At 34.2% G+C, this 27,963-nt stretch overlaps 4 protein-coding genes and 1 long non-coding RNA gene across 11 annotated transcripts; 3 read left to right on the top strand and 2 right to left on the bottom strand.

Annotated features, from left to right (window-relative positions):
• Positions 1-29: 29 nt before the first annotated feature.
• On the bottom strand, positions 30-4,810 carry LOC111442352 (GDSL esterase/lipase At5g03610-like). Of its 2 annotated transcripts, XM_023079728.1 has the most exons (6): positions 4,514-4,568; positions 4,169-4,432; positions 2,019-2,290; positions 1,139-1,454; positions 252-463; positions 30-210 (listed from the first exon to the last, which is right to left on the bottom strand). In XM_023079728.1, exons 1-5 carry the CDS (start codon positions 4,566-4,568, stop codon positions 255-257), a joined length of 1,116 nt encoding a protein of 371 aa, XP_022935496.1. In that variant the 3' UTR covers positions 30-210; positions 252-254. The 2 variants fall into 2 exon arrangements, with proteins under 2 accessions (XP_022935496.1, XP_022935495.1); XM_023079727.1 differs by having other exon boundaries at positions 69-463; positions 4,514-4,810.
• A 7,791-nt stretch (positions 4,811-12,601) lies between these two features.
• Positions 12,602-22,325, bottom strand: LOC111442438. 5 transcript variants are annotated; one of them, XR_002710297.1, is made up of 7 exons: positions 21,891-22,325; positions 21,047-21,155; positions 20,674-20,953; positions 19,950-20,060; positions 18,806-18,883; positions 16,435-16,481; positions 12,602-13,033 (listed from the first exon to the last, which is right to left on the bottom strand). It is a non-coding gene; the product is annotated as an uncharacterized LOC111442438 (long non-coding RNA). The 5 variants fall into 5 exon arrangements; XR_002710299.1 differs by lacking the exon at positions 12,602-13,033 and having other exon boundaries at positions 15,691-16,481; positions 20,674-20,839; positions 20,938-20,953; XR_002710296.1 differs by lacking the exon at positions 12,602-13,033 and having other exon boundaries at positions 15,691-16,481.
• Positions 14,737-15,669, top strand: LOC111442436 (protein LITTLE ZIPPER 4). The gene is made up of 2 exons (XM_023079876.1): positions 14,737-15,084; positions 15,170-15,669. The coding sequence occupies exon 2, from the start codon at positions 15,274-15,276 to the stop codon at positions 15,490-15,492; it is 219 nt and encodes a 72-aa protein (XP_022935644.1). The 5' UTR covers positions 14,737-15,084; positions 15,170-15,273; the 3' UTR covers positions 15,493-15,669.
• Positions 22,326-23,220: 895 nt separating the features above from the next.
• On the top strand, positions 23,221-24,546 carry LOC111442433 (protein YIPF5 homolog). 2 transcript variants are annotated; one of them, XM_023079860.1, is made up of 2 exons: positions 23,221-23,893; positions 24,277-24,546. In XM_023079860.1, exons 1-2 carry the CDS (start codon positions 23,395-23,397, stop codon positions 24,285-24,287), a joined length of 510 nt encoding a protein of 169 aa, XP_022935628.1. In that variant the 5' UTR covers positions 23,221-23,394; the 3' UTR covers positions 24,288-24,546. The 2 variants fall into 2 exon arrangements, with proteins under 2 accessions (XP_022935628.1, XP_022935627.1); XM_023079859.1 differs by having other exon boundaries at positions 23,221-24,536.
• A 2,294-nt stretch (positions 24,547-26,840) lies between these two features.
• On the top strand, positions 26,841-27,389 carry LOC111442274. The gene has a single exon (XM_023079602.1). It carries the CDS (start codon positions 26,916-26,918, stop codon positions 27,300-27,302), a length of 387 nt encoding a protein of 128 aa, XP_022935370.1. The 5' UTR covers positions 26,841-26,915; the 3' UTR covers positions 27,303-27,389.
• The last annotated feature ends 574 nt before the right edge of the window (positions 27,390-27,963 follow it).

Raw genomic sequence — 27,963 nt, 5'->3', positions numbered from 1 at the left:
GTTTGAGAATACAAAAATTAGCTATGAACTTGAAGAAGAAGATGGAGACTTACATAAACACACAGAGAGAAAGGCAGAACAGAGTACATACAAGCAAATCAGAGAACACAGGCAAAGAGACTATGCCAAATATTATTTGAAAAGTTACATGATAGATGTTCATTGAATGAATGAAATGTCTTGTCAAATTGGGAGGTAAACTTATCTGATCTCTTAAAACTGTTTTAGATTGGGAGGTAAACTTATCTGATCTCTTAAAACTGTTTTAGATTGGCTTGCAATGCAGAGTACACAGCGAACCAGCCATGCTGAGTAGGATGCACTTCGTCCCAGAAGAATGCAGCTCCTGGATCGTCACAAATCGTGTACTTCTTCTCCCCATTCGAACCCATACTCCCACATGAATACTCGCTGCTTACTCCCACGCAACATGGCTTCAATGGATTCTCAAACTTCACATTTCCTGCACAAAAAAGTTTTCAAATGCATCGTTACTTCCTCGGGTCATTCGTTGTGACACATTGAATAGATAGATACCAAATCATTCACTTCTAAGAGATTATGGAAAGTTCGTATATGTTGAATTCCTAAACGTAAGGTAAGTTTGAGATGAATGTTGAAACATAACCTGAAAGTAGTCGTTAAAATTTGTACTGGAGGTTATAAGAAACCACGACTTTCTACGATGGTATGATATTGTCCACTTTGAGCATGAGTTCTTATGGCTTTGCTTTTGATTTCCCCAAAAGGCCTCATACAATGGAGATGTATTACTTATAAACCTATGATCAACCTCTTAATTAATCAACGTGGGACTCCCTCCAAACAACCCTTAACGGAGGTTGCGCCCAATTCAATGGCTCTTTTTGTTCTAGGAGCAGGACCGAACAACAATCAAATCTACACTCAGCACTTAGTCTACCGTGCTAAGGGAACACGACTACAGTCTCTACTACGCTAAACATCAACCTATTTCCGTGTCGACTATCGGCATAAAATAGGAGTGTTTAGTCGAGGAAGAGCAACCCTTGTGCAAATTTTCATTAATCAATGGGACTACGGATGTTTGGCGAAGCATTTGAGATTTAGTGCACTAAAGAAGATTGAAAAAGAGAGAGAGAGAGAGAGAGAGAGTCACCAAGATGGTCTCCTTTGTTGTTGAGAGCAGCCATGAAAGAGGAATAAAGATCAAGAAGGATGAAAGTGGAAGCAGAAGCATCTTTGACTTCACTGTTGAGTTTTGCCACAGATTGCTGCAATAGCATATTATGGAAGTTGACGAGCTGATTCTCAGTTGCATTACACTGTTGGAAGGAGGAAGCAACTGTGCTGCTAGGAAGGCAGCCCAGTGGCTCAAGAGCCGTCACCACTATCTTTGGGACCCCCACCCCATGGATGCGCCTCAGGTTCACCTCTAGCTGGTTCACCACTTTCGTTATAAATGGCTGCCAACCCTGCCATCAACATCCCAAAGTTTAAATCAACTTGTTTATACGGCTATTCATCGTGAAATTTGCAAATCATCAAGTTAATTACTTACATTAAGCATAAGTTATAATTTTTAAAGCATAATTTGTTCGTTAAGCATACAAGGAATTGTTTGAGTTTAAATCTTATTTTGATAAATTTCATAATTATTCTCATCAAGTTACTAATTTTTCAAAATTGAAAGGTTATGTAAATTATACTCTTCTTTTAGTTCATGAATCCGTTTGACAGAAAGTTAGAAATTTAAGAACTTATCAGACATATTTTAAAGCATATAAATCCATGAGACTTAACCTTACAAACTTGAACTTGAACTTATTTCATATGCAATCTAATATATATATATGTTCAGATTCATCGGATCAAATTGGCTCGACAATATTAATCTAACAAATCACATATATACAACAAAATTAAAAATGCAATGATTAGTAATAATAGAAAAATCTTAACAAATAATTTTTAAAATGAAAAACAGGGCAGTTCAAATTAGGGCTTATAGATTAAGAAGCTAAGTTTGGGGGGGAAACCTGAGCAGAGCCATCAGTGGCTTGGTAGACGCTATAATCGTTGCCTGCAAGGGAGACGAGCGCCACAGAGGACTGCAAATCTTGGCTGGTGAACGTCGACTCGCCGATTAGCTGCTGGAAGAAGTCGATCTGAGTGCTCATGTTAGGGCTCATTACAAACGTATTGAACACGCCGGTCCCGCCGTACGCGAAGTTCATCCCGTATTTCAACTGTCCGTACCCAACTTTCCGCCATTTGTACGGTATCGGAGACTTCACCTTCAGATACTTCGCTGCATTTTTTCACAGAGAAGATTCAATGAGCCAATTGTGCCGCCAAATGGAGCCGATTAAACTCTAAAATTTCTCTTTTTTTTTTTTTAGGTAAAAATTTATATTTTCTTATTTTATATATAAAAATTTATAAATTTATGAGACACAAAATAAAAAAATTAGAGATTTATTAAAAATTTTAATATCAATTAAACGGTAGATATTTACATAAACAACCCAAAATTAATTCAAATAAAACTCACAAATTAATTTAATTTTGAGATTCAAATATATTTAAATTTAAATTAATTTAAAAAAATTTAATTCAACACAATTTTGAAATTTTGAATTAAAACAGTTTGGAGGATTATTGGGAGTGAATCATTGATTAATTCAATGAAAGATTATGAATTTATAAGTAAGGAATACTGTGTCCATTAGTACTAGACCTTTTAAAAAGATCAAAGCAAAGCCATGGTAGGCTCATGAGAATTGTGATTCCTAACCACCCGGACAAAATATCTAGAATATACTTTAATTGGTCAAAGTATTCAAAAATTATTATATAAATTCTAAAAAGAGAGAAAATGAAGGGATGATAAAAAGGAAAAAACGACAAGGGAAGAAGATGATGATATGATAATGAAAGAAGTTTGGTGAAATTGAAATTTGTATCTAGAAATTTTAAATCGTATAAGAAAGTGAGACTGTCTGTCAGGGAAAAAGAAAAGGGGAATGCTAAACTCACATGTTGAAAAGACACAGCCATCCCTATACCAATTAAATAAAAGAAAAATAAAAGAAAAATAAAAGAAAAAAAAGAAAAAGCTGACTCAATAATGCATTCTTTCTCGATTCTTACACCCAAAAAGTGCCACACTCTGACTTGGCAATTCTCATTTCCAAAATTTGAATTAAAAATAAAAAGCTCAAATTTTTCTAAAATTTAAAATATTTATTAAAAAAAACAAAGAAATTCACTAAATAATTAAATTTTTTTAAAAAGCGTTACTTTACTAACGGAAATATTCTGAAATTAAAGAAATTCGAAAAAAAAAAAACTAATATAATGGGAAGGAGGGAGCCCAGCACCTCCATTGATTTATTATTATTATTATTATTAATTAAAATTTATTTTTAAAGCAAATCTGAATGTCTTTGTGGGTCACTTTGTGTCCATAAAACTAAAGCTATAGATCTGTGGACTTAAAAATAAAGCACATTTATCTTTATTGATTTTTCAAGCCTTTGGAATATTATATATATATACATACACATATATATATATATATATTTTAAACTTACCTTTAATCATACAATGCTTTCATTTCAATAAAATTTTAATTCTTTTTGTTTTAAAATGCAAATATGCTTATTCACTACTTTACTGTGGTTTTTAGATCCATTTGATAATGGCGTCTGCATACTTGCTTTCTATCTTTTTAATTAAATTTAAAATTGTATTATTATTAATTTTTCTCATTTATCCTTTTTAAAAATAATAAATCTATTTATTTACCACATTCTTTATTTGGAATGGGTTTATAGGCAAACTTTAAAAATTGACTATATACTCATAAGATTCCAATAATATTTAAAAAATAACCCAATATTTCTTAATTATTAATTAAAAAAAACATTAGTTAATAATTTTTTTAAAAAATTAGTATCAATAGAGTGAGAATTTTAAAATATGCATGTGAAAAAAGATTAAAACCGTAATATTTTGATCATATATTATGAAATTAAAAAAGTAAAAAAAAAAAAAAAAAACTGTTTAAAACTAAAAACTATAAGCAAAGGTGACGCGTTGAAACAATAATTTAGAGTAAAAAGAATAACAATAATAAATAAATAAAATAAAGAGAGAAATCAGACGGTAAATATTTCAGTGTTACCTAGGTAATCAGTCAAAACACGGCCATCGGAGAAACGCCCGGTGGGTTTGCCGGGAAAAGTAACTCCATAAGGATACTGCCAAGATTTGGCCGCCGGTTTCCGGTTGTTCCCGGTGTCCACGTAAGAATCCCCAAACACAAATAGCTTTCTAGGATTCGAATTCCATAGCTCCCCTCCTCCAAGACTCTGGCTACTCCGCCGTTCGCGGTGGCGATGACGGTGGCTAACTCGACCAGCAGAAACCCTTACCACCCCAGATAATTCTGCAGCCAAAATTAAATTTAAAAAAAAAAAACCCAAAAAAAATGATTGGAGAGAGAGAAAGTGGGAAGAGGGGAACGAACCTGGGAGGAGCGAGAAACAGAGGATAGAGAAACAGAGAAGAGTTTTGGAGTCCATTAAAGGAGCTTAGAATTGGAATTGGAATCTCTTTGAAGTGTTTTTTTCTCTCTCTTTTTGGCCAAACGTTTGACGGAGTTTTGGAAATGCTAAGTGTTCGAGACTGTACTCTTAATGGCTTATATAGGACAGCAATCCACTCATGATACACTCACCCGCCCTTCACCTTCCTACGTCAACCACTTCATATTCATCAACCTTTTGCCCATACGCCATGTTTAAATATTAAGCCTCAAAGTTGTGGCGTTTAAGCCTTTCTTTGTGTCGGTCATCGTTCTAAAGATTCCTTCTTCTTCTTTTTTCTTTTTTTTTTCTTCCCTTTTTTTACAATTTAAATGTTTTATATAACAAAGAACTATCACAATTAAATTACAAAAATATATTTAAAAAACATTAAAAAATTTATTTTTTAAATTTATAAAAATATAATATATGAAAAACTATGCCTATTTGGGTTGACCCGGTGGTAAGTTTATTGGATCGACCCGATTGACCGATCTAAATATGACCCAAAATTTAAAGCGGTGATCCATATATTTGGGCCGCATTTGGATCAAACATGGATCAGGATTGGGCCGACTTTAGGCTTCAGGCCCATTAATGAGTCTAAACAAACACAATATTATTGAACTAAAAATTAATAAATAAATGATTTATGAATGTATTTTGCGTCATAATATGTAAATGCATTATGCCTTTATCCGAAACGCACCGTTTTGATTGGCGCCGAATATGGCGGGTAGGGGGAAAGGGAATGGGCGGCAGCGGAGACTGGTGCTAGAATTCGAATTCCGACGACTTTCGATTTCAACGTCGTTTGGTTTCGGCTCCTTCAGTGCAATGAAGGTCGAGTTCTAGGGCTTTCTCCCGTTCAGCTTCGTCACTTTCTTTATCGTAAATTCTTGGAAAGGTGCGACGAGTAAACTGTAAGTGTTTTTCCATGCTCTCGGTCTCCTTAAACTTCGTTTTTATTGATCGCATCTGTGTACGGTTGCGTTGCGTATTGAATCTCATTTCATTAGTTTGTTCATGTGAATGTGATTCTCCGGATTTGAGTTCAGGATTAATCGAATTTTTGTAAAATGAATGGTAGAAGAAGGTTGCATCTTATAGCATCAAATCTTCATGTTTCCTACCTGAGATTGTTGATTAGGGACCTTCATGGTTCGTTTAGAGGCAGTTTCAATGTTCTTGGACAAGAAGAGGCAAAGTACTGTGCTCTATTGTTATTGTTGAGAATTCTCTGGCTACAGGGATCCCTTTGGTTCATTGTGTGTCCAAATGCCCAATATTTTGGGCTTATTCTTGCATTTTTCCTTAGGATTGTTTTTATGGGCCCAATTTATCTGAATGCATTTGATAATAGAGATAGTCGAGTTTGTACTTGATTGGAAGATAGTAATTTTGAGAATGTTCTCAAATTGTTGTAGTGCTAACGTTTTGATTTCTTTCAGCAATTTCAGTTTTATCCGTGAGTGCTTAAGAATTAGGGAAAGAAGCTTGTACTATCCTGTAATAAGACAATGGAAAAATTAAATGTATCAAATTGTATGAGGGTAAAACAATAGAGAAGCGCTTGAAAAACTGAGCTTGTGAAATCTCACATTTGGAATTAGATTTGAATGTAGGGACTATTTTTTCTCCTCTCTCTTTATACTTCCTCTGGATAATGTACTATTTGAAGATGCTGTACAACATGGGATTGCATGCTTTAAAGAAAGAGTTTGGATATTGACCTTTCTTTTCTTGAAGTTCTTTTAGTTGGGTGCGTGTCAACTTCTTTATTTGTTACTATTAACATGGTTCAAGATAACATGAAAAGAAGATATTAGGTCCTATTGTCTTACACTGTATACAAATTAAAATAGGTTATCTGTATGCACTTGCTACATCGTTGAAACTTGGATTTTTCAATTTTCAAGAGTCAATTTTATTCAAATATAACAGAACACTTGAGTCTTTTGGTATGAGATGATTTTCCTGAATACCGTAAGGGCCAAGGGGAACTACTTGTGATTGTATTCTTACAAGTTATGGTATTGTTTGGCTCTTGTCTTGATTATCAGTTTCTTGTTTAGCCTTTAGAAACAGGAATGCCACCGATTATCCGTTATTTAAAGTTGTTTTTCCCATGGTTAGAAAATTATGTTCATGACTTCATTTTTTCAATCATAATCAATACGAGGCAGCAGCAATAATTCATTTTCTGTTCTTTAACATGTTTAATGATGTGAGGAATACATTTCCTTTTGTTGTTGAAAAAGTTGCATATAGCCAAAATATCAAAATTGGTCTTTTGGACTTGTATAGTACCTTCTTTTGTATTGTATTGTGAGAACAGAACTTGACAAATTTAGCTTTGACATTGTGCACTCCTACATATCCCCCATTCCCCACCCCACCCCTATGTACATGTTCTTTGGTGGGTTTAATTATTCCCCTCGTCACTTGTGTTATAGGTACATTCAAATATGGCTTGCCTTTGGCTACATAGGACAATGATTATGGCTGTAAAAGAAGAATTCACAGTTGAAATTCCTGACATATGAAGTCGAGAAAGCTGTAATCACAGATCATCTCATCGACCAACATTGCGGCCCCCATTCACAAGCCAAATGAGATTCCCATTTTTGCCAGGTGGAATCTTGTTAACAAACACAATTATTTTCACTTTGCCTGTCAATATGCCACTGATCAATAGCTTGCAATTATATTTCCATGGCCAATCATTGATATCCTCTTTGCCACTTTTTTATGCCTCCTAAAATATAAGCAATATTCTATTGTATTCATAAGGATGTTTCTTTAGTAAACTGATGTCATTTTCTTGTTTCTGAAACTGTGTCTCTGATGTTAACTACTCTCCTATTAAATTCTTTGATTAATTGTGACCACTTATAAAATGAATGTGAACAAAGAATGGTGGCCCCTCATTTGTACTGGATAAAGAGATTTATTGGCCTTATTAGTCATTGGATAAAGTAAATGCCTTTTGCTTTTCCTTAATCATACATCTTTTGTAAAGCTCTCGATATTTTAGTATCACCTTATGAGGAGGCTCTTGATGCTGGCTAGAAGTTTACTAGTTAGGAATGGGTGCAACAAATTAGTAGATATTATATTATAGTGTTATGGCCAGGGAGATTAAGAGATGAATAGTGTTATGGCCAGGTAGATATTATAGTATTTTGGAGTCATCTAGCCCCTAGTCCCCTAGTAGTAGATGAGAAATTATTAACTGAAGTCACTACAAGGTTGGATGTATGAGAGAGAAGTACTTCGAATGTATATCCAATAATTATTAGGAGCATGTAGATATCCACATCCAACTGTTACAATAAGCGGACTCATTGAATAATTTGTTAGGCCTTAGAAAATGGGGAAGATTCAGTTTGTATAACAAGTCATTCTCGACCCAGCTCCCCATCTTTGATCTAAGAAAAAAATTCCCCTCCAAAAAGACAATGAGGGTGTGAAGAGAATCAAGCAGAAGTATCATCTTAGTTGCTGATTAGTTGGAACGTTATGAGGAACTCTCTCCTAAATAGATCTCTTGGGTAAAAGATGTTGGATTTTATTCTTTAGCAATCAGTATAAATATTCAACAGTGCCTGTTTAATATTTGCAAAATCTAAACAGGGTGATTGAAACACCAGAAAAGTGAAGCCATCAACGGGTTCAACTATTGATAAAGAAAAGCTATAAAGCAAAAGGAAAAAGGGTTTGATTTTGACTTCCATCTCTTCATTATGCCCCACCTTGATCTCATCTAGATGGCATTTGGAAACTTCCTTGCTCTTGCAGCTATTAGAGATGAACTATAAAAGAGATGTTTGATCTGATGTTTTAGGAAGCCGAAACTTTGAATTGTTATCCTCCCCCTTTGATAGATACAGTGTATGAAATGTAAGGTCGGATTTATATTTCATGGATCCATGGATTTATGAACACCCTGGATTAGCATAGTGGTCCTTGTAGAGACCATCCACTAATGATTCAAAATCCTCTGAGCTTATTTGACAATCAAATTGAGTGATATCAATTGGTATCTATGATAGATTTGACTTCTTGATTTAGAGTTACCCCAAGCCCAATCCCTAAGAAGTGGTGTTTTGCTGTCGTGAAATTTCTTTTCTTTTTTAGGTTGATGATGGATCATAATAACAGATTAGATTTGGATGGAAATGGATTCTTTTTTAAAGAGCAGAATCTAATGACAAACTAAACTTAGTGGATTGAACATCATAAAAGTTGTCAAACCACTTAGAAAGGAAATCCCACTTAGTCTTGAGAAGACTTTAGATTCGCTTAGGTCGAGTTTAAATCATTTGGAAATTTTGTTCACTTTTTTTTTTTTTTTTTCTTTCCTTTTCTGAAACTGCACAAATAAAGCCAAAAAGAAAATTTAATTATTTTCATATGTTTTCTTTTCACATCTTTTCTTTACCCATGTCATATGCTAATTGGTACTGTTTTTAAACTATATTAAACTCGAACAAATAACATATACGCTCAACTACTAACATACAATTTTGTTAAAATATTTAAGTCCTAAGATATGCTTGGTGATTCTATTATTCTCTTTCTTATCGTTAGAGCCTATATACCTTTCGATGTGGGCAATTTTTTCTTTCGAATGTCAAGTGTATTAATGCATTTTTTTAAAGATTAAGAGTGTTTTAGATTGAGCTAATAACAATTTTTGTTTATATACCATATTTTTTAAACAAACTCATTTAAAAAAAAACAAATGACAAAAATATTTATTTAACATTTCTTTTTCGTAATTAAATGTATTGTTTAAAAATTTTAAATTATTCCAAAACAAACCATTAAACATACCCAACTATTTCTTCAAGAAATCTTTTGATTTGAAATTGAAATTAATTAGTTTATTGGGTATTGGAGGAAAATAAATAATAAGAAAAGAAAAGAAAAGAAAAGTGGTACGTGTGAAAGTAAAAGGTGGTTTTACAACAGAACTATTCACACGTGTGGTCCCCCAATAATAAGTTTTAGAAAAGAAAAGGAAAAAAGGAAGGGGGGTAGCTCACGTGTAGGGTTCAATGCACTTACTAAGCTGTAATAATGTAAAAAGAAAACATCATTAGCCATGCAGGGCTTTGTTATTATGTGAAATCATTATAAATGACCTCAGAAAAAGCTTGGTGGCCCATTAAACCCCCCCTCTCTATCTTCCTATTCCCTTATTTGCCCTTCCTTCCCCTCGCCATCCCCTTCCCCCTTCCGCCCCATTTCAGTAATTCCACCTCCTTTCATTTTTAACCCCAAATAATTGTAGGGAGGCCCTCCAATTCCACCCAAATCCAATTGGTTAAAGCTTAATTATACTAATCTTTGGATTTTCATATTTTTTCCTTTTAAATTTTATTAATTGATTGAGTTAAATTTATCCCTTTTATAGGTTAAATTATAAATTTTTAAATTTGTATCTAAAAAAATTAATAAACTGTGAACTTCCAATTTTGTATCTAATAAATTTATGATTAAATTTTTATTAAAATAACTAATCTATTAAATATAAGTAGAATTTTTATAAGATCTTAAATTAAATTTTCAATACTGAAATTGGTCAATAACCTACCAAACATAAAAGTAAAAAATTTAGAAGCTTTTTCAAGCTTAGATTGACCGAAAAAGCGAGCTCTTGTTTGCTTCTTTTGGTTAGACAAATAAATTTGCGGTTTGTCGAAGAGTTTTTAGAGTGAAAGTGTATGGACATTAAAAAGATTAGGATTTGGGGTAAAAATAAAAATAAGAAAGTAAGGATTAAAAAAGAATAGAAAGATTTTCACATGTCTTTACATCAATGCTGTCCAATCCAAATCAATTGGTCAACTTTGTAACTCACTCTTCTCTCTTTGGTCACATAATCATTCCTCTCTATACGAGTTGTTTGGATTGAATGAGCAAGAGAGAGACAGAGAGATAGAGATATAAAGGGACCAATTAGGGCTAAAACAAGCCAGTTGGGGACTCTGGTTCCATAATTGTAATTATAGGCCAAAATGTAACAATTGCACATGATGATGATGATGGGTAGTGTAAGTGTTCATCAATGCCCTTTCTTCCCCTCCTCCTCATCTTCCCTATTTATGACCATGCTCCATTCTATCTTTTTTGTGGTTTAATTGATTAAATTGTGATTCGATTGTTTACCATACTGACATGTAAGCATAACCCAGATCAAATTTTTTGATCATGACTGTTGTTTTGATATTGGATTCAATAATTCTTTGTGCATTGACACGAGACTATGTGTTTAATAGTAATCAATCGTCTAACACGTTATGAAAGTAAGAGGTCTTGTAAACTCAAACATATACAATAACGTTACTTTTTCTCATTTCAAACACTGTCTATATGTTGAGTGTTGTATTTTATATTACCACTTTACGACAAGATGTCAAAATTAATTGAATTCACCCTTTTTAATGACTTCTAACTCAAGTGTGTGGCAGGATTTGTCTAATGGGTTTTTTGGACTAAGGGGGAACGTGAATATAGCGTAATTAGTTAAGACATATACCTTCTACCAAGAGATCAATGATTTGAATCTTGTCGAGATTTAAGGATCGGGAAGTTGGGGATGAGAGGGTATTTAAGAGGGGGATGGCTCTAAAGGAAGGGGAGGGTAAGGATTGCAAATTGGTGAAGGGGGAAGAGACCCTTTATTTTTAGGGCATGTCATGATTGGTTTGTTGCAGACCCAATTTATAACCCTTTAGATTCATTGAGGCTATTAGCCTCCAAATTTACTTCTTTGGCAGACCCTCCCTCCCCTTCTTTGCAGCCCCTATCATAGCTTTTGATGAATTGGATTTTTAAGACATGGGTTTTAAGGACCCTCCAACTTTTACCTCTCAAAAATTACAATTACTTTTTTTTTTTTTTTTTTACCAATTTCCAAGGGGAAAAATTACTGTTTTACTTCCCCCATCTTGTCATTTATCTATAAATGGGAAGTCTTCACCATTGATATGAAAGGCTTAATTGATTTTTTCAAACTAAAATATTGACTAAATATTATATATTTCAATTCAAAATTACATATTTCCATTTAATTTTTTAATTAAAAAAATAAGGGAAAATCTCAAAAACATCCTCAGAAGAAAATAAGCATGTGGCTAATGTGTGCTTTATTTCAAAGAAAATCATTTATTTAGTAATTTCATAAAGTAAAGAACTAAATTTAAAAAATGTTAGAAAAAGTGCAATTACAAATATATATATATATATATATATATATTTATTTATTTATTTAAAAATTATTATAATAATATTTAATGCATGTGTGTATGGTTCTCTCTCTCTAAACAGAAAATCCAATGATTATAAAATATAAAAATAACTGACAAAATATAGGATTATGATTTCAAACTTGTCATCTTCTAAGCCAAGTCTTTAAATAAATGCAAATTTCTTTTTTGAGTTTATTAAGAAACATAGGCCACGTTTTCCCCACTAATTTCTGATTTTGCCATTTTCTCTATTTATGTTTCTGAAATTTAAAATAATTATTATAGAGATCTTCATTTTTTCTTTTTTCAATTAAAATGGTGAACAAATATTTGACTAAAAGAGTATCACTTTTGACTTATATTACCCACATCAATCAGTAAGAAACTCTTTTTGTCACCAAAAAAAAAAAAAAAATCTTGTGTGACCTTTTCTTGTCGGATAAAATAAGACTCGAGATAACAAATATCATGGATTAGCCTATGTCGTTGACAATTGAATAAATAAAGAAACTGTAATAGTCGTCTACTTAAAACTCGATAGTAGCAATTAATTCCTAAAATGGTAAAGCTTCACTTATTTTGACTCATCGAGATTCTGATAAAGTATCGATATTTTATCTCAAAAAAGTGATTTTTCGTAGAAAAAATGAGTGAATAATCGGACCAATTTCAAAAGCTATAGAAAAGAATATCCAACGAAACTAGATTGATCACCGAACCATGCAAACTATCCTTTAGTTGAATAAAAGAGAAAAAGGGTACTTTCCACCATACCACTCAATAACCATTCATCATTAAAATGAGTTAAAGAGGATCAAATTGAAGTCTTCAAAAGCCAAATAGGGTAAAAATTGGAAGAGGAAAAGCTTTAAAGGGGCAATAAGGTAATTTGTGCAACACTAACCCAATTGTTTTGAGCTCCATGATTGCGTTGATGCCAACACATAGAGGGAAGAACGAGCTCCACGAGGGGGAAGAAAAGACGAAAATGCCCTTGAATCATATGGAGCCATTCCAAAAGAGCATCTGTGGAACCCCATGATGTTTCACACTAAGCTACTCATAACCCATGAGAGGGCTTGAGGCTGGCTGGCCCCTACCCTTCTCTTTCCTTCTTCCAATTGTATTTCAAACCAATTCTTTCTTCTTCTTCTTCTTCCTTCATTTTTTTGTCCATTGCTTTCATTCATTATCCTTGCTTTCCTTGTAATAATGGTTTATAATAATGTAAAACAAAATACCATCATCAATGGGTTCAAATTCTAGGAGTTAAAAATGGTCCCCCAAGAGTATTATAGAGCCACATAATTACATGTACGTAAACAATAAGATAATCCTCTCAAGAAATTAATTAGTCGATATACGGTGAACTACCTTGAACAACCATACTTACAAGAGAAAAAATGACATTTTTTCCACCCATCTGAAAAATAAAGATCACGTGTTTAGCTCAACTTTATAGATTCTAGTCTCTTTCGATTACCCAACTAAAGTTAAAAAGAATATATTTTTTTTACTATTCTTGAAAACGTTCATTAAATTTTACAAACACCCACCAAGTGAAAAGACTAAAAAAAACAATATTTTTTTTCCATTTGAGAATGGGTAAGAAAAGGGTCCAATTTCTAACATGAATTGGGATCCAAACCCTAAATCATATAAATTTTTGGTGGTTGAGCTCGAAGAAGAGGAAATACAACATTGCAAGTAAGGTATAAACCACCCCCCCCCCCCCCCCCAAAATAAATAAGTGGGTAAAGAAAAGTTGTATGTGGAAAAAGAAGTGGTAATAAAAAAAAGGGTAAAAAAGAGAGAAAGAATGATTATTACCAATAGTAACCAACACAAAGAGATTAGAAATGTGAAAGGGAAATGAAAGGAGGGCTAGAAATGGAACTACAAAATTTAGTTTTTTTCTTTTAATTTAATTATTATATATAATTGATAATAAAAGAGGGGCAAAAAGAGAAAGAAAAAAAAGGGTTTTTGAGATAGTTGGGGTGTGATGATGGTTTAGAAGCCAATCCAACCCATCATTGCGAATCTTGGGACGGCCTTAGCCCACCATCATTTTACAAGCCCTAGCCATAAGTCCCATAATTGTCCCTCTCTTAACCCCATAAATGTTGGATTTTATGACCGAAATACCCTTCTTTAATTCCCCTATTTACCCCTCTCCACCCATCATGCCATTTCCCAATCATCCTCATCGTTCTTATACAAACCAAACCTAAATATATTTTCTTTTTATTTTAAAAATATTTATTTATAAAAAAATAAAAAAGAAAAAGAAATGATATATTTTTGAGGTTCTTGCTATAACCGGCCGCCTTCCATGCTTACACTTGCATGATTGTTGTGTCAGAAAGAGGAGGGGCATGTCTCATGTCTAATGTCTCAATGTCTTTTATTTATTTTTATTTTTTATTTTTTTGTTTTGGGTTTTTCTCTCTCTCTTGAGCTATGACTCTATAAATTAACGGCCTCTTTGTTTCATTTGTCCCTCACTTGTTCCCATTGTGCCTTTCTTTCTTCTTCTCCTTCGTCTTCTGCCTCTGCTTCTGTTACGAAATCCAGATTGTTTTTGTTTACTTCTCTCTGCCCAACTTCAAAAGGTGATCTTTTTTGAAAAGATAAAGAAAAAACACAGAAGACCCACTTTCTCTCTCTTCTCTCTCTCTCTCTCTACATACATTTTTCTTTTTTTATATTAATGTTTGGTTTCTTCTTCTGCTTCTCTTCTTGCTTCCCCTTTCACCAAGAAAGGTCGACATACCCTTGTGCTGTGGGGTACTTCCTTTGTTTTCTTCTTCTTTTTGTTCTTGTTCTTCTTAATTCTAATTTCTTCTTCTTCTTCTTCTCTTGTGTTTTGAAGGCATTAATGTCCCGATTTCCTCTGTTTCTGTGTTGTTCCTTGCGGTTCAGGGGATGGTTGAAAAGCTTTTAAAATTTGAAGCCTTTTATGGTGTTTTAGTTTAGCTGCTTATAAGTGGCTTAATCTTACTTTAATTATCCTTTTCTTTCATATATGGGCAACCCAAAGAACAACCCATTTCTGTCTCTTTCTCTCACAATGAGTGTGGTTTTGCTACTCTCTGTCTCTTTCTCTTCCAACCCGCATTATTACATATGGCTAAGGCCAGAGCTTCTTCTTCTCAATCACTGCTGGATTTATCAGTCTCTATAAATCAAACTCATCCTTTTTTGAATATCTAATTCAAAACCCATCTCAGCCTTCAACTCGTTTTCAACTTGTTTGCTTCTAATTCCTAATCTTCTCTGTTTTTCTTTTTGGTTTTGGAATTTTTTTCTGATTGGGTTCTCTTGTTTTTTGTTCAGGGAGGAGAAGGGTTTTTGGAATTTGAAAGAAGAATTGATTGATATATAGATATATTATATCTATAATCAATCGAATTGATCGAGTCGTGAAATTATCTGAGGATATGGAGAGGCTAAACTCAGAGCTGTACTTGCAGAACTGTTACATAATGAAGGAAAATGAGAGACTGAGGAAGAAAGCTCAACTTTTGAACCAAGAAAATCAAGCACTGCTTTCGGAACTGAAGCAGAAATTATCTAAAGGAAGTTCAAAGGCCAATTCCTCAAAATCAATCCCTGATCTTAATCTCTCCTCTGCAAATCCTTCAAATTCTTCCAACTGATCATATCAATGGAAGAAGATGAAGAAGATGATGATGATATCATGACCGCACTAAAGTTACTCTTTTTTTCTTTTTCTTTTTCTTTTTTTAATGGTTTCATTTTTTGTGAATTACCATAGCCAACAGTAGCATGTAGTTTGGGTTTTCAGTTATGTAGGACAGTCTGTAGCTTTAGCATCTTCTTTCTCTCTCAATCAGTTTTTTTTTTTTTTAATTTCTTTTTTCACATCTTTTTTGGGGGTTTAGGATATGGATTTTCTGTACTTCAAAATGATGTATCAGGCTATCTAATGGAAAACCATTTTCAGACTATAATCTCTTTCTTTCTCTCTCATATCTAATTTTGATTGAATTAAACAATCTTAAATGGGTTTGTTCATATCCATTTAATTTGAACACTTGAGACAGTATTTAAAATCATGTCTTTGCAATAAAGAAAATCAGTAAGGCACCCAATTTCAAGTGGCTTCATTATCATTTTTGTTTGTAGTTTTTGGTAAGTTTCAAAGCCAAGATTCCCAAAAAGATGAACAGGGCTGGTATTTCCCTATTTTTTGTTTTGTTTTTAAAATTTTATTTAATTGGGTAATAAAGGGTAGGAGATCATTTAAAAGATTTGAAAGAATAATGAATTTTGTCTAGTGAAGACAACCATGTGGGAATGTTTTTAAAAGCTTATTAATTATATGCATGTTCATATCTTCCTTCCTAAGTTCTGATTTTACGTTACATTGTCATGGTTTTTTTTTTTTTTTTTTTATTGGTTTGAGACGTGGTTATCTTGCATGGAAGGGGTTGAGCTGGGTAAAGAGAGAGACTTGTTTGAAATTAAGATTTATATTTCTTTATTCTTGTTTGAGGTAGAAAAAATAGCTTCAATTATTTACCTAACTCAATTATATTGATATAATTTCACTTTATTGATAAATCTCAACTAATTACCTCTGATCGAGTTTCTTGAGATCGGGAAAAGCTTCATCTTCATGCTCCTGAAATTTTCAAACGCAACACTTTTACTTCGAGAAATAGTTTTAATAAGTTTCTAAAAGTAAAACTTGACACAAAGAAAGATTTCAAGAACTAAAAATATACTGTTTTTTCATATTTCATTTTGCATTAACATTAAACCAAAAGTTATAAAATGAAGATTGAAAATTAGTACACAATTTAATGACTTCCCCCAATAAATTTTAAAAGAATGCAAAATAAATGAAAGAAAAGAAAGGGGGCTTTTCATTCGGATTCCATCTGAGAAGAAAGTGATGGGAGGATCTAATCAGTAGGTAAACGTCATCACAGACACACAAAAAAAAGAGTAAAAAAATCAAATGAAAAAGTCAATGAAAGAGTTCATTAAATTTTGGAAAAAAATCTATAAAAAAAGGCAATAAAATATGAAACCCATGGACATGACGTAGCTCTGTGTTGCCAGGTTGACCATTATTATAAGTTCTTTTTTTTTTAAATGAAGAAAAAGAAGAAATATATAATAGATAAAGATATCATAAAGAACAATGTCCAATCCAAAACTCCATTGAATTACAGGCCTAGCTTGAGGCTGTTTGTTCTAGGCCCTGCCTCTGAGGCTTCAAGAACTCATTGAGATCAAATTTGAGAAGAAAGGCAAAGAAATGATGACCCATTTGAATTTCTCTTCCTTCTTCATGGAAAACAAGCAAATTGGTCCATTTAAACCATCATAGATAGTCATCATTTTCCTCAGATTTTCCTTCTTCTCTTGGCTTGTTTCTTTGATTTTCTGACCATGCTCAAGATTTCTAACTTAACCCCATTCAGTATTTGACTCACCATTTCAATAAGTTCAATACTAAAATGTCTAACTTTATCTAATAATGTTTGGATGGAATAAAAGAACATGCTGTAAGAATCTAGTAAAGTCTAACTTGTAAAGACCTATATGTACAAGTTTCATAAGATCGAGTTTATCCGACCACTATTTATAGTCTAACGATTTTGAAAATGAAAAAAACCACTTAAGTAATTCTAGAAGATCATTTGAAGAAATAAACTATGAAAAAGAACTTGAAAATCTTATACTCCGAACATATTCCCACTACTAACATGATATGAGATCAAAATACGGTATGACTTATATTTGCTTTCTCCTTCACTATTTCCATGAAATTTCAATGGAAATTCTTGCAACTTTGAGGAGGATGTTCGACTTAAACAAGATGAAGATAACTTAATGGGGGTAGATCCTCAATTTGCAGGGTACCCTACGGATTTGGGGCCATCATTACAATATCTACAAGAGTGGAAGGGTTTCAGAAGCTGAATGGAAACTGGTTCAGTACGCAAACCTTTTTTCTTGCTTTGGTCCAAAACAACATCCTTCGATGCCTAACACCTTCATTCAAACAACAATCAATAATGTCTTTTAATCATTGAATTCCTTGTATTTTCTAATTCTTGTTCCATTACAACTCACAAGCAAGAGAAGATATATTCTTAGGTTTTATACCCAATAAACAGCCTTGGCACATTGGTCAATACAGCAGAATGTAGATACAGTAACACATCTTCTTCTACTTCTTTCTCTTTCTCTTTCTTTCTCTCTTCGTCCCAACTCTCTGTCTAATCTACAGTAGGATTATTTTCTCGGAAGATTTTTCAGTCTAGTTCCAAGTGCAATATCCATGCCAACACCTACAGATGTTTGTTCTCTCATTAAACAAATGTGGACTTGTCATGGGAAAAACAGACCATAGGAACCCCCCGCCTTTCCAACTAGAAATGCCAGGCTCGCCACCTCTGGATGTTTAGATAAAGATATCTTCAACTCGAAGTTAAATTCATAAACAGAAATGAACAGAGAAAAGAGAAGTGTCCAAAACAGAAATTTAGCACAAAGGGTTAAGTTCAGCTTATTAGATTCCACAAGGTGCATTGCTGCATGTGGAATTTAATTTGGAGAAAAATTTAAGAATTCTTATTAATGAACCTATAACAATTCAACTTCCTCTATGGACTCAAATCCAATCCTAAATGAGAATGACCTGTGTGCTAGACAGAGTGATCTATCATTGTTTTAACTTTCAACATTCTTTTTGGCGGACATTAACCGCCATATCAACCACTTATTTGCATTTAGACAATGAACACAGAGAGAACCTTCTTAGAAAGCAAGGTCGCAAACAGATCAGTGTAGCCATATGGAATTGTAATAAGTATGAGAAATTTGGAACATATTTCTCCTGTACAAAGAGGCGAAGGGGAATAAGTTTGATTCTTTTATTATCATGATTCTTGGGTTATTGATGAACTCAGATCACAAAAATATAAAACGTACCTCTTCTTTGAGAAAAAAAAGCAGGTAATCCCATAAGGTTGCAAAAAACACGAGCAACTAACGGGGCAAGAAGATTGCCTGCAAGGAATATCCCGGCATTAGTGACATTTCTTTATAACAGACTTCTAGTGTGTTTGGTATAGTATAATCAAAATTTTCTATAAACACCTTTGAAAAAAATTAATAATTGAAGTGTCTAGTTTGCCTTTCCATGATCCAAAATGTTCTTTTTTTAAATCTTATCTTAATAAATAAATAAAAACACTTCAGAAAGTTGGATTAATTTTAAAAACTCTTTTCAAAGAAACAGAGAGATGCATTATCCATAAATGATTTTACAATCATCAACTAAAAATCTTCAAAATATGTAACATGAAAACAAAACATTTTAATAGTCAATGTAATCACTTTTAAGCCATTTAAAAAAAAATGTAAGGCATAAAACATTTCTGTTGAAAATATATTTTTTTTAAAAATGCTTAAACTAGAAGGTATACTAAACACATCCAATTTCCATCAAATCCACCCTCAGTTGCAATGGTGATAAATGCATAAACATTAGTGGCTGGCTTTGTGAACCAAGTCCAAAAAACTATCTTAGATGTCATTTTTTCCTTTCGGGGAAGGGGAATATACATACATACACACATATCATTGAAGGTTATGGACTAGACAGAAGCCACTTCCATTCAACCGCGAGAAAACATTCCAATTGGAAATGCTCAAAGAAGGATATACATTACAGAACTCTTGGAACGAAAGTTCTAAAGGAAAGCACCAAAAGATATTGTCCTACCCTGTACTCTTAACATTAATACAATTAATTGCTTACATTAGGAGTCAGTTAAACATCACCCTTCCCATTAGCATCTATAAATAGGTTTGGTGAGAACATAAGCTAAAATCAATTTGCTTATAACGTACAAGTCTAGTGGTCATTTAATAAGGGAAAAACTTAAGCTTAAACCCTTGCAATGTTTTCCCCTTTTCATATAAATAGGGGAAAACATGAAGAATTCCAGATAAACAATAAATAGTACAGGGAAGCATAAAGTCATGCCCCAAAATGAATAAATAAGGCTACATGCACAAACTCATACATGTAGCAGTTTCATCTGCCAAAACAATGAAGCGTCAAACTTACCCAGACTGAAAAGAATGGAGCAGAGAAATCATAGTGGTTGGCTTAAATCCCCCCAGATAGAAGAACTGGTATCATGCATGCTCAAAACACCAACTCCTCAGTTAGTGGAGCCTGTCCAAGAATGTGTGATGCAAATGTCAACCAAGAAATCCAAGTAAAGAAGGTTCATTTGACACAGCTTAAAGTATTATTTATTGACATCTAATGACCTTTGCTACTTAGTGTCAAGGAAAACAAGATATCTATTTGAATTTTATAGATAGGTCAACTCAAAAACTCAAAATAACAGCATCCTTTACTCCCGAGTGGAATTCAGAACATTGGACATCAGTGAAAGCCTTCCCAACCGAATTGTGAATCTTCAGTGATTGAGTAAAAGGATTCAGGTAACCACATAAATCAAGTTACTATCGTTACTTATCTAGTTCGAATATAATACGTATGCAAGTGAGATTTAGAGCAAAGCCAAGCCGTACATTTTTCTTTCCCACCCAACTCATGGAGCTTACTCATAGAAAATTGTCAAATAAGTAAAGCCTAGAGCATTGCTCAGGATATGAAAGGAAGGCAGCTGAGAGAAATATTTCAAGAATATATACTAGCATGCTGTTACTCATCACAAGAAGCCTACAATAAAGCTAACTATAAGTGATCTCTTTGCTCTTAAATAGACGGGAAACAACGAGGACCCAAATGGCATGGAAAAAACTGTAGGAGTACTCACCACAACATAATTTCTCCAAGCTAAAAGATTTGAGACTGTTAATAGTCCCCGATCAAGAACTCGTCCAAAAAAATTCAGCACAGTCCGAAAGGGAGCCTTCTCCGTGATTCATATGCTCTCTCCATGAATCCACCAATAACAAAGACTTTAAAACCATTAATCCAACCTACATTAAAGAAGTCAATGAAAGAGGAAAGAACACGGCTTGCCACTGCTCCATAGATAAAATTGCAATTCAGGATGCAAGTTTAGGATTCATTTCACCTTTCCAATATGCAGACTACAAGATTATAAAATTGAATAAAATGTCAAAGAAAACCTTAGCTAATGCCATGGCGTATTATTTAATGGAGGATAAAATATTGGTACTTACAATATGATCTGCTCAGATACCGCAAGCTGCTAATAACAGTGAAAACTCCATTTTCCTTATCTAGCATGAAACAAAATGAGAAGGGGAAAGTCAGCATTGTGATGGAAACCTAGCACAACCAAATAAGTAAATTACGGACTAAGCACTTATAATCAGTTTAATAAAGCTTCACTGAGTGACAAATTCCTGTGAACAATTGAAACTCATAGAACTACGAACAAGAAGTTGCGTCTATATAATATCTTCCTTTGCATGGTAATTAGAAAGTAACAATTTCAAATCTCTAATTTGCCAGATAGATTGATTGATTAATCTTATGCTCTATAGTAATTGGTTCACTTAAATACTGAGAAAGGTTATTATGTTTGTGTCTATATGGAGTTCTTGTTCCCAGGTCTATTAGATACAATGGATCCAACAGATTCGTTAATCAGTCAACCTTGATAGCCCCTGACTACATGTTATAGATGAACAATTCGTTTTCTAAATCAAAAGCTACTTCGTTTTTCAAATTAAAACCATAAATAATAATGTTAACAAATTCCGATCAGTTTACTTGTAGTTCACATGATAAAATAATTCTTAAACAGTCTATCGAGGATATTGATTGACCATTCTATCTTAGGTGAACCATAGTCGCACGTTTCCTGACAACGAAACAGCCTTATAGTTTATTCTCTCTTAAGATTGTTCCGGATAGAAATAAACGAATAATAACAGTTAAACTCGAAGAAGGAGAAGTGATTCCACGTTGAGATGATTCCTGAGCAGACGCATTACAAATACAAACAATATAGTCATCCTTTCAGAAATTAATGACCGGAAAAAAGTAAATGAGGCTTACAGGAAGGATTAGAGCGCAGACGACGACTGAGACGGCGGTGAAAATGATGGCGAACAGAAACCGTCGAATCATGTAAACTTGAAGAGAAGGAGGAGGTGATAGACGGAAGTATCAAAGCAGGAGAATGGACAACGGCGACGTAGAACAGAGCCATAGCCATGCAGACTGCCACTTCCACTTCTTTGGAGACCGAACAACCTTCCTCCCCCATGGTTCGATTCATCAAGCAAACCTAAAGCGCAGCATTCGATGAATTTGTTCTTCGCAACTGGATCTGAAGAGGAATCTCAACCGCTTTCCGTTGAACTCGTAGTTCGAATTCACCTTGTGTCTGATCACCCGCCACCTCGTGCAAGCCTAGTTGAATCGGGATTGCCTCCAAGTCCGAGAGTTCCCTTCTCATTATCTTTCAATTTATTCAATTAACCCCAATATGGGAACATAATCAGTCAAACGACCTTTTCCATAATCAGTCAAACCACCTTTTCCATAATCAGTCAAACCACCTTTTCCCTCCTCCTGTTTTCCCTCCCTCTGTGGTAGCAGGACAGCTATTGTGCAACCGGAAGAAATTTGAATTCCGTGGACAATGTCAACATATGCTCGAGCCTTGAATCACAAATGTGAGAAATGTGTTTAGAACACGTGAGCCAGAAAATTCGTTAAATTTTTTTTTTAAAGAAAGCAATGTTATAAGCTAAAAGTAATTAGACGACAACAACAACATTAATAGCATATAATTCGAGTATAAAAAAATAACAATTAGTTATTATCTCCGAATATTTTAAGACATTTTAGCCATAGCAGGTGTGGACATGTTTTTGGTGAATGGTCATATAGCCCTGTATTGACATAGTAGAGGCATATTTAAGATGAAAGCATGTAAAAAGGGTTTGAAATAGGAATGCGATCATGGACAACATGTCTTAGATAAGCATGATCGACACCTTCGACATGCAGTCATAAATAACACGGTTTGGACAAACATGACTGTGACAATATGCACAACCAACTATTTTGTTACGCGTTTGAAACTACCTTTTTAGATAAAAATATAAAATTTAGAGATATTTATATTAATGTAGTAAAAAAAATAAAATAATTATCGCCATACGAACAAACCTTTTGGAGCAAGAAATACGAATTCGTATTTTCTAGAAGGATGGGGGAGAAAAATGTAGTTTCACATACACATTCAGACACTTCGAAAACTGTTTCGCCTTGCACTCGTCCCCACTTCCACATCAACTAGTCGAAACGGAATACGAAAAGTCAGATATGCCCTTCCTTGTTTTGTACTATATAAACTTTTTTATTCTTTAACATGTTATTCTTTTTACTTTCTCGTGTATCGAATTCTTGCTAATCTTTCCCCATTTCCTTTACCCTGTAGGGCATTCGATCTCGAGTTGAATCCCTAAATCTCAAAATCGTTCTTCGGTTTTGACTTCTACTCGTAATCGATTTGAGATTTCATATTTCGGGGTTTTGTTCTTTGTAATCCATGGGGACGGTGAAGAAGGAGTTCGCTGTACCACCGGTGGTTTTCCCCTCTGGCGGCAACCCCAATCTTCACCAACGGGGTGTGGCGACGGCGCCATTTCAGCCTCCTCGGTCGACTGGCTCCAGCATTCCGTTTATGTCCTTCGACATCGGATCCGCCGCCGCTGCTTCCACGTCCTCTGGCGGTATCTATGGAGGTCCTATCGGTGGCGGGTCTGTCCCTGGTGGTGCTAATTTCGAAGACGAAGAACCCCTCCTCGATGAACTCGGGATCCACCCGGATCAAATCTGGAAGAAAACCAAGTCGATCTTGAATCCGTTCCGGGTCAAACCCGATGTGCACAAGGACTCGGATTTGTCCGGACCGATTCTCCTATACATGTTCTTCGGCCTCTTCCAGTTGCTCGCCGGCAAGATCCAATTTGGCGTGATACTGGGATGGATCGTGGTTTCTTCCATCTTCCTGTATGTCGTGTTCAATATGTTGGCTGGACGAAATGGTAATTTGAACCTTCACACATGTACTAGCGTAGTTGGGTACTGTATGTTGCCTGTTGTGGTTTTTTCGGCCGTGTCTTTGTTCCTGCCGCAAGCCGGTATATTGAGATCCGGAGTCGCCGGAGTTTTCGTGTTGTGGGCAACTAGGATCTGTACGAGTCTCATGGTTTCTCTTGCCGATGGTGGGGATGAGCACCGTGGGTTGATAGCATATGCTTGTTTTTTGATTTTCACTCTCTTTTCGTTGTTAGTTATATTTTAGTTCTAATACTGCAACTTCAGCTTTGTGATTAGCGTTGACATTCTTTGCTTCTTACTGAAAAAGAAGAAGAAAACATTCAGTACTGATTTTTTTTTTGTTACTATATTGATTACGTGAAAGTAGGTGAAGACTGATGATTGATGATGGGAAGGGAAACTTGATGCAGTAATGGGAAGTCCATTTCTTTTAATTTCTTATTTGTGCTTCAGAATGTTCAGTTTTTCTCCACTTAATCCTGTAAGAGATAAGCTAGTTTTGTGTTTATTTTGAGCTGCCGTATTGTTCTAATTCTACATTTTAAGTGTATAGTGTGCATATGATGTGTTTGGTTAATGATTCCCTCTGGCTGAAGGTTCAATAAATAGCAATGCCCTTATGAGCAATTGTCTTGGAGACAAGTTTAGTTGCATGTGCATTTGATCTTGATGTTTCTATTATCTCCTTAATTCCCCTTTCCCTTGTTTCTTCTGGATCATTGTTTGCACCATATTTTGCCTTGGTAAGACAGCATCCTCATGCATTGTTTTAAAAGATTTGAAGTTCATCTCTAGGCTTGTTTTTCTGTGGAAGAATCGAGTCTCATGGCATAAACCTCAAAATTCTGCAAATTGTCGTCTGCATTGTATATAAGCGGGATCATGTTCAATGTTTTAGTGATGGCAATGTGGCAAAATTGTAGCATGTTCCATTGGCCTTTTGGCTTTCTCTACTGAACTACGTTTTGGCTAGGGCCTCTCTGATGGTATTTTCTTTGAGGGGTTGTGTCTACAATGTCCTTGTATAACTCTATTATGACACCTCCGATCTCGAAGTGTAATATTCCCTTGCCCTTAACTAGCAGAGGTAGTAGGCTCTTTTATTGACATAATCTGTTGTTTATGGTTGTCTTGTGCATCCATATTGAAGAAATAGATTAGGTTACTATGAGATCCTACATCGGTTGGGAAGGAGAACTAAGCATTCCTTATAAGGGTGTGGAAATCTCTCCCTAATAAACGCGTTTTTAAACTTTGAGAGGAACTCCAGAAGGGAAAGCTCAAAGAGGATAATATCCACTAGCGGTGAGCTTGAGCTCTTACAAATGGTATAAGAGCTAGACATCGGGCGGTGTGCAACAAGGATGTTGGGCCGCCAACGGGGGTGAATTGTGAGATCCCACATCGAGGGGAACTAAGAATTCCTTATAAAGTGTGGAAGCTCTCTCTAGTAGATGCGTTTTAGATTCTTAAGGGGAACACCGAAAGGGAAAGCCCCAAGAGAACAATATCTGCTAGCGGTAGGCTTGAATTGTTGCAGTTACCCACAAGTTGCTCATGTCTAGAGGTTGAAGGTTGTTTTGAATAAAGAAATCATTTTGATTGTTGCTCTGTGCCATGCTGGTCTTATCATTTAGATCATCATATATATATATATATATATATATATATATATAATTACTCTACTCAAGATTTTCATGCATTATAAGTCTTCATGTATCTCTGTGGTATCATCATTTGATGAGAGATGGAGGGGAAGGCATTTTGTGTTGATCTTTTTTAGCCTTGGTCGCTTAAAAACGAGAAACAGCAATTAGAAGTATTTTCTCTAGTGTTTCTTTCCAGGCATTAAGAAGTTTTGGAAATTTGGAAATTCATTTTTAGTTTGTGGAAGATGCCTTTATTAGTATTGAAAAAATCCTCCCAGATTTGTTTATTATTATTATTATTATTATTTATCATCTCTATTTCTCCTCATATTTACAAATTTTACAGATTTGAGAGAGTTTTAAGGATAATATTTTTGGTTAGTGTATATTGTTCTCTTTGTTTCTCGTTTTCAAAGAGGTGTTTCGAGCCTTTATAATGAATGTCTTATTTTTCTTTCAAACTAATGTGGTATTTCATAATCTACCCTTGCTCTTGAGGGGCTTAGTCTCGAGGGTTCAGTGTTGTGTTGCCACATTAGTCTAGCTTTGAATACCATTTGCAACAACATCAATCCTACCATTAACAAATATTATGTAACAGCATCAAGACCACCACTAGCCGATATCATCTTCTTTAGGTTTTCACTCAAGGTTTTTAAAGGTTTTTACACTTACTCTTATAAGAAATATTTCGTTTTTTCTGGCCAATTAATCCAAAATTGATAATAATTTAGGGTTGCTGATGATTCACTTTTAATCCAAAGGGTTGTTTGGAAACTACTTCCAAACATTTTTTAAAAAAATAAATATATGAATAAACGATTTTTTTATAAATGTTACCCTTTGACAAAATTCGACCACCAATCCCCCACTCAAAGACTCAAAATCAAACCACTAACAATTCTGTAATTTGAAACTAAGGGTGTTTGGATATTTTATACACACATTTTTTACTTGCGTTTACTTATACTTGATTTAATTTTTTATAACAATTATTTCTTCTAATATTTTGTCAAATAATTTAGATATGCAATTTAAATAAATAAATAATCATCTAAATTAATTTTAGATATTAAAGTTTAATATTTAAATAATTGAAGTGATTGTTTAATCACAGCAATTTAGTGCTAATTTACTAATTAAAAATAAAAGTTTAGGGCCTTCTAATTTAGGTTATATGGTTTTGATATAACGATTAAAACAATTTTTTCTTGAATAAAATATAAAGAAAAGGAGCGATTGATGTCAGATTGGGATTAGGGGAGCAACTTCGCACCTGAACTTGGTGGTTGCGGATTTGTTGAGGACCGTTCCACTTACCTGATTTCTCCTCACTCCTTCCTCCATTCCCTATATAATGAGGTTGAAGCTCCGCCGTATTTACCACCGACCATCGGCATCCATGGCCTCCAGCGGAGTTCCGGTGGAAATCGAAGAAGACGACGAACTCTTCGAGATCGATCTCGAGGCCGTTAACAGCATTATTTCTCCGCGGCATTTCTGCGAGGATACTTACGGTTTCTTCACGGCTACCGGCGGTGCCGCGCTTCTCGCCAACTGTCTGCTTCCGATCTCCGATTTGTCCAATGCCGTTCCGATGGCCGATTCCGCCGATTTTGAGATGTTTCCATTTGCAACGCCACCGGAGCCGACGCGTCTGGAGAAGGCTTTTCAGTTGCCGCTGGGTTTTGGCCTTCGTCAGGCTTTGATTAATCGATCGGAGATGAAGTTAAGCAGTGGATGATTGATCTGTTAGGTTTTCTGATTTTGTGGTTTGGGAATTTTCCCGCGAAAATTATAATTGAATTATACTTCCATTATAATTATATAATTATATTATAATTTTTATTAGATTTAACTTGTTAACTTACACATTTGAGACCAATTATAAACTTACACATTTTTTCAAATTTAAATTAAAATAGACCCATTAAATGTTGTCACTTGTTTATCATTCATATATCAAATAACTATGTTTCATGACAAACTGACCGACAATAATTGAGGTCGAATTCATGAGAAATCAAGCCGGTTAATTATAAGGATATACTTCGTAATAAACTCTTCCGATTATACTGTTATTTATATAAATATATTGTAAGAGTATAAATCCGCTGTCTTATAATTTCACTATTATTTATATAAATGTATTGTAACAGCTCAAATTCTCCGCTAGTAGATATTGTCCGCTTTGACTCATGACTCATTGTCGTTAATTTCATAATTTTAAAATATGTTTTTTAGTAAGAAATTTTTATATTCTTATCAAGAATGTTCCGTTCCCACCTACAAGATCTCTATTAAAAGTGTTTTTTTCTTTTGCTAATTAGTGCTATTTTAAGCCTATTCAAAAGGGTTTGTGTTAAGCTCAAATAAGCCCAAATTCATAAAAATAAAAAAAAAAT

The sequence above is a fragment of the Cucurbita moschata genome, unplaced genomic scaffold, assembly GCF_002738365.1.
Source record: "Cucurbita moschata cultivar Rifu unplaced genomic scaffold, Cmos_1.0 Cmo_Scf00004, whole genome shotgun sequence".
NCBI classification, from domain to species: Eukaryota; Viridiplantae; Streptophyta; class Magnoliopsida; order Cucurbitales; family Cucurbitaceae; genus Cucurbita; species Cucurbita moschata.
The sequence above is the reverse complement of the archived record's forward strand: the minus strand, read 5'-3'. Positions and strand labels throughout refer to the sequence as shown.

Bases quoted from the DNA above. Each gene is read 5' to 3' on its own strand.
- LOC111442352 (XM_023079727.1), bottom strand. From the start codon at position 4,568: ATGGACTCCAAAACTCTTCTCTGTTTCTCTATCCTCTGTTTCTCGCTC. The intron at 4,433-4,513 runs GTTCGTTCCCCT...TTTTGGCTGCAG, and splicing joins CTGTTTCTCGCTCCTCCCAG to AATTATCTGGGGTGGTAAGG. The intron at 2,291-4,168 runs GTAACACTGAAA...GAAAAAATGCAG, and splicing joins TGTTTTGACTGATTACCTAG to CGAAGTATCTGAAGGTGAAG.
- LOC111442436 (XM_023079876.1), top strand. From the start codon at position 15,274: ATGGAGAGGCTAAACTCAGAGCTGTACTTGCAGAACTGTTACATAATG.
- LOC111442433 (XM_023079859.1), top strand. From the start codon at position 23,395: ATGGGGACGGTGAAGAAGGAGTTCGCTGTACCACCGGTGGTTTTCCCC.
- LOC111442274 (XM_023079602.1), top strand. From the start codon at position 26,916: ATGAGGTTGAAGCTCCGCCGTATTTACCACCGACCATCGGCATCCATG.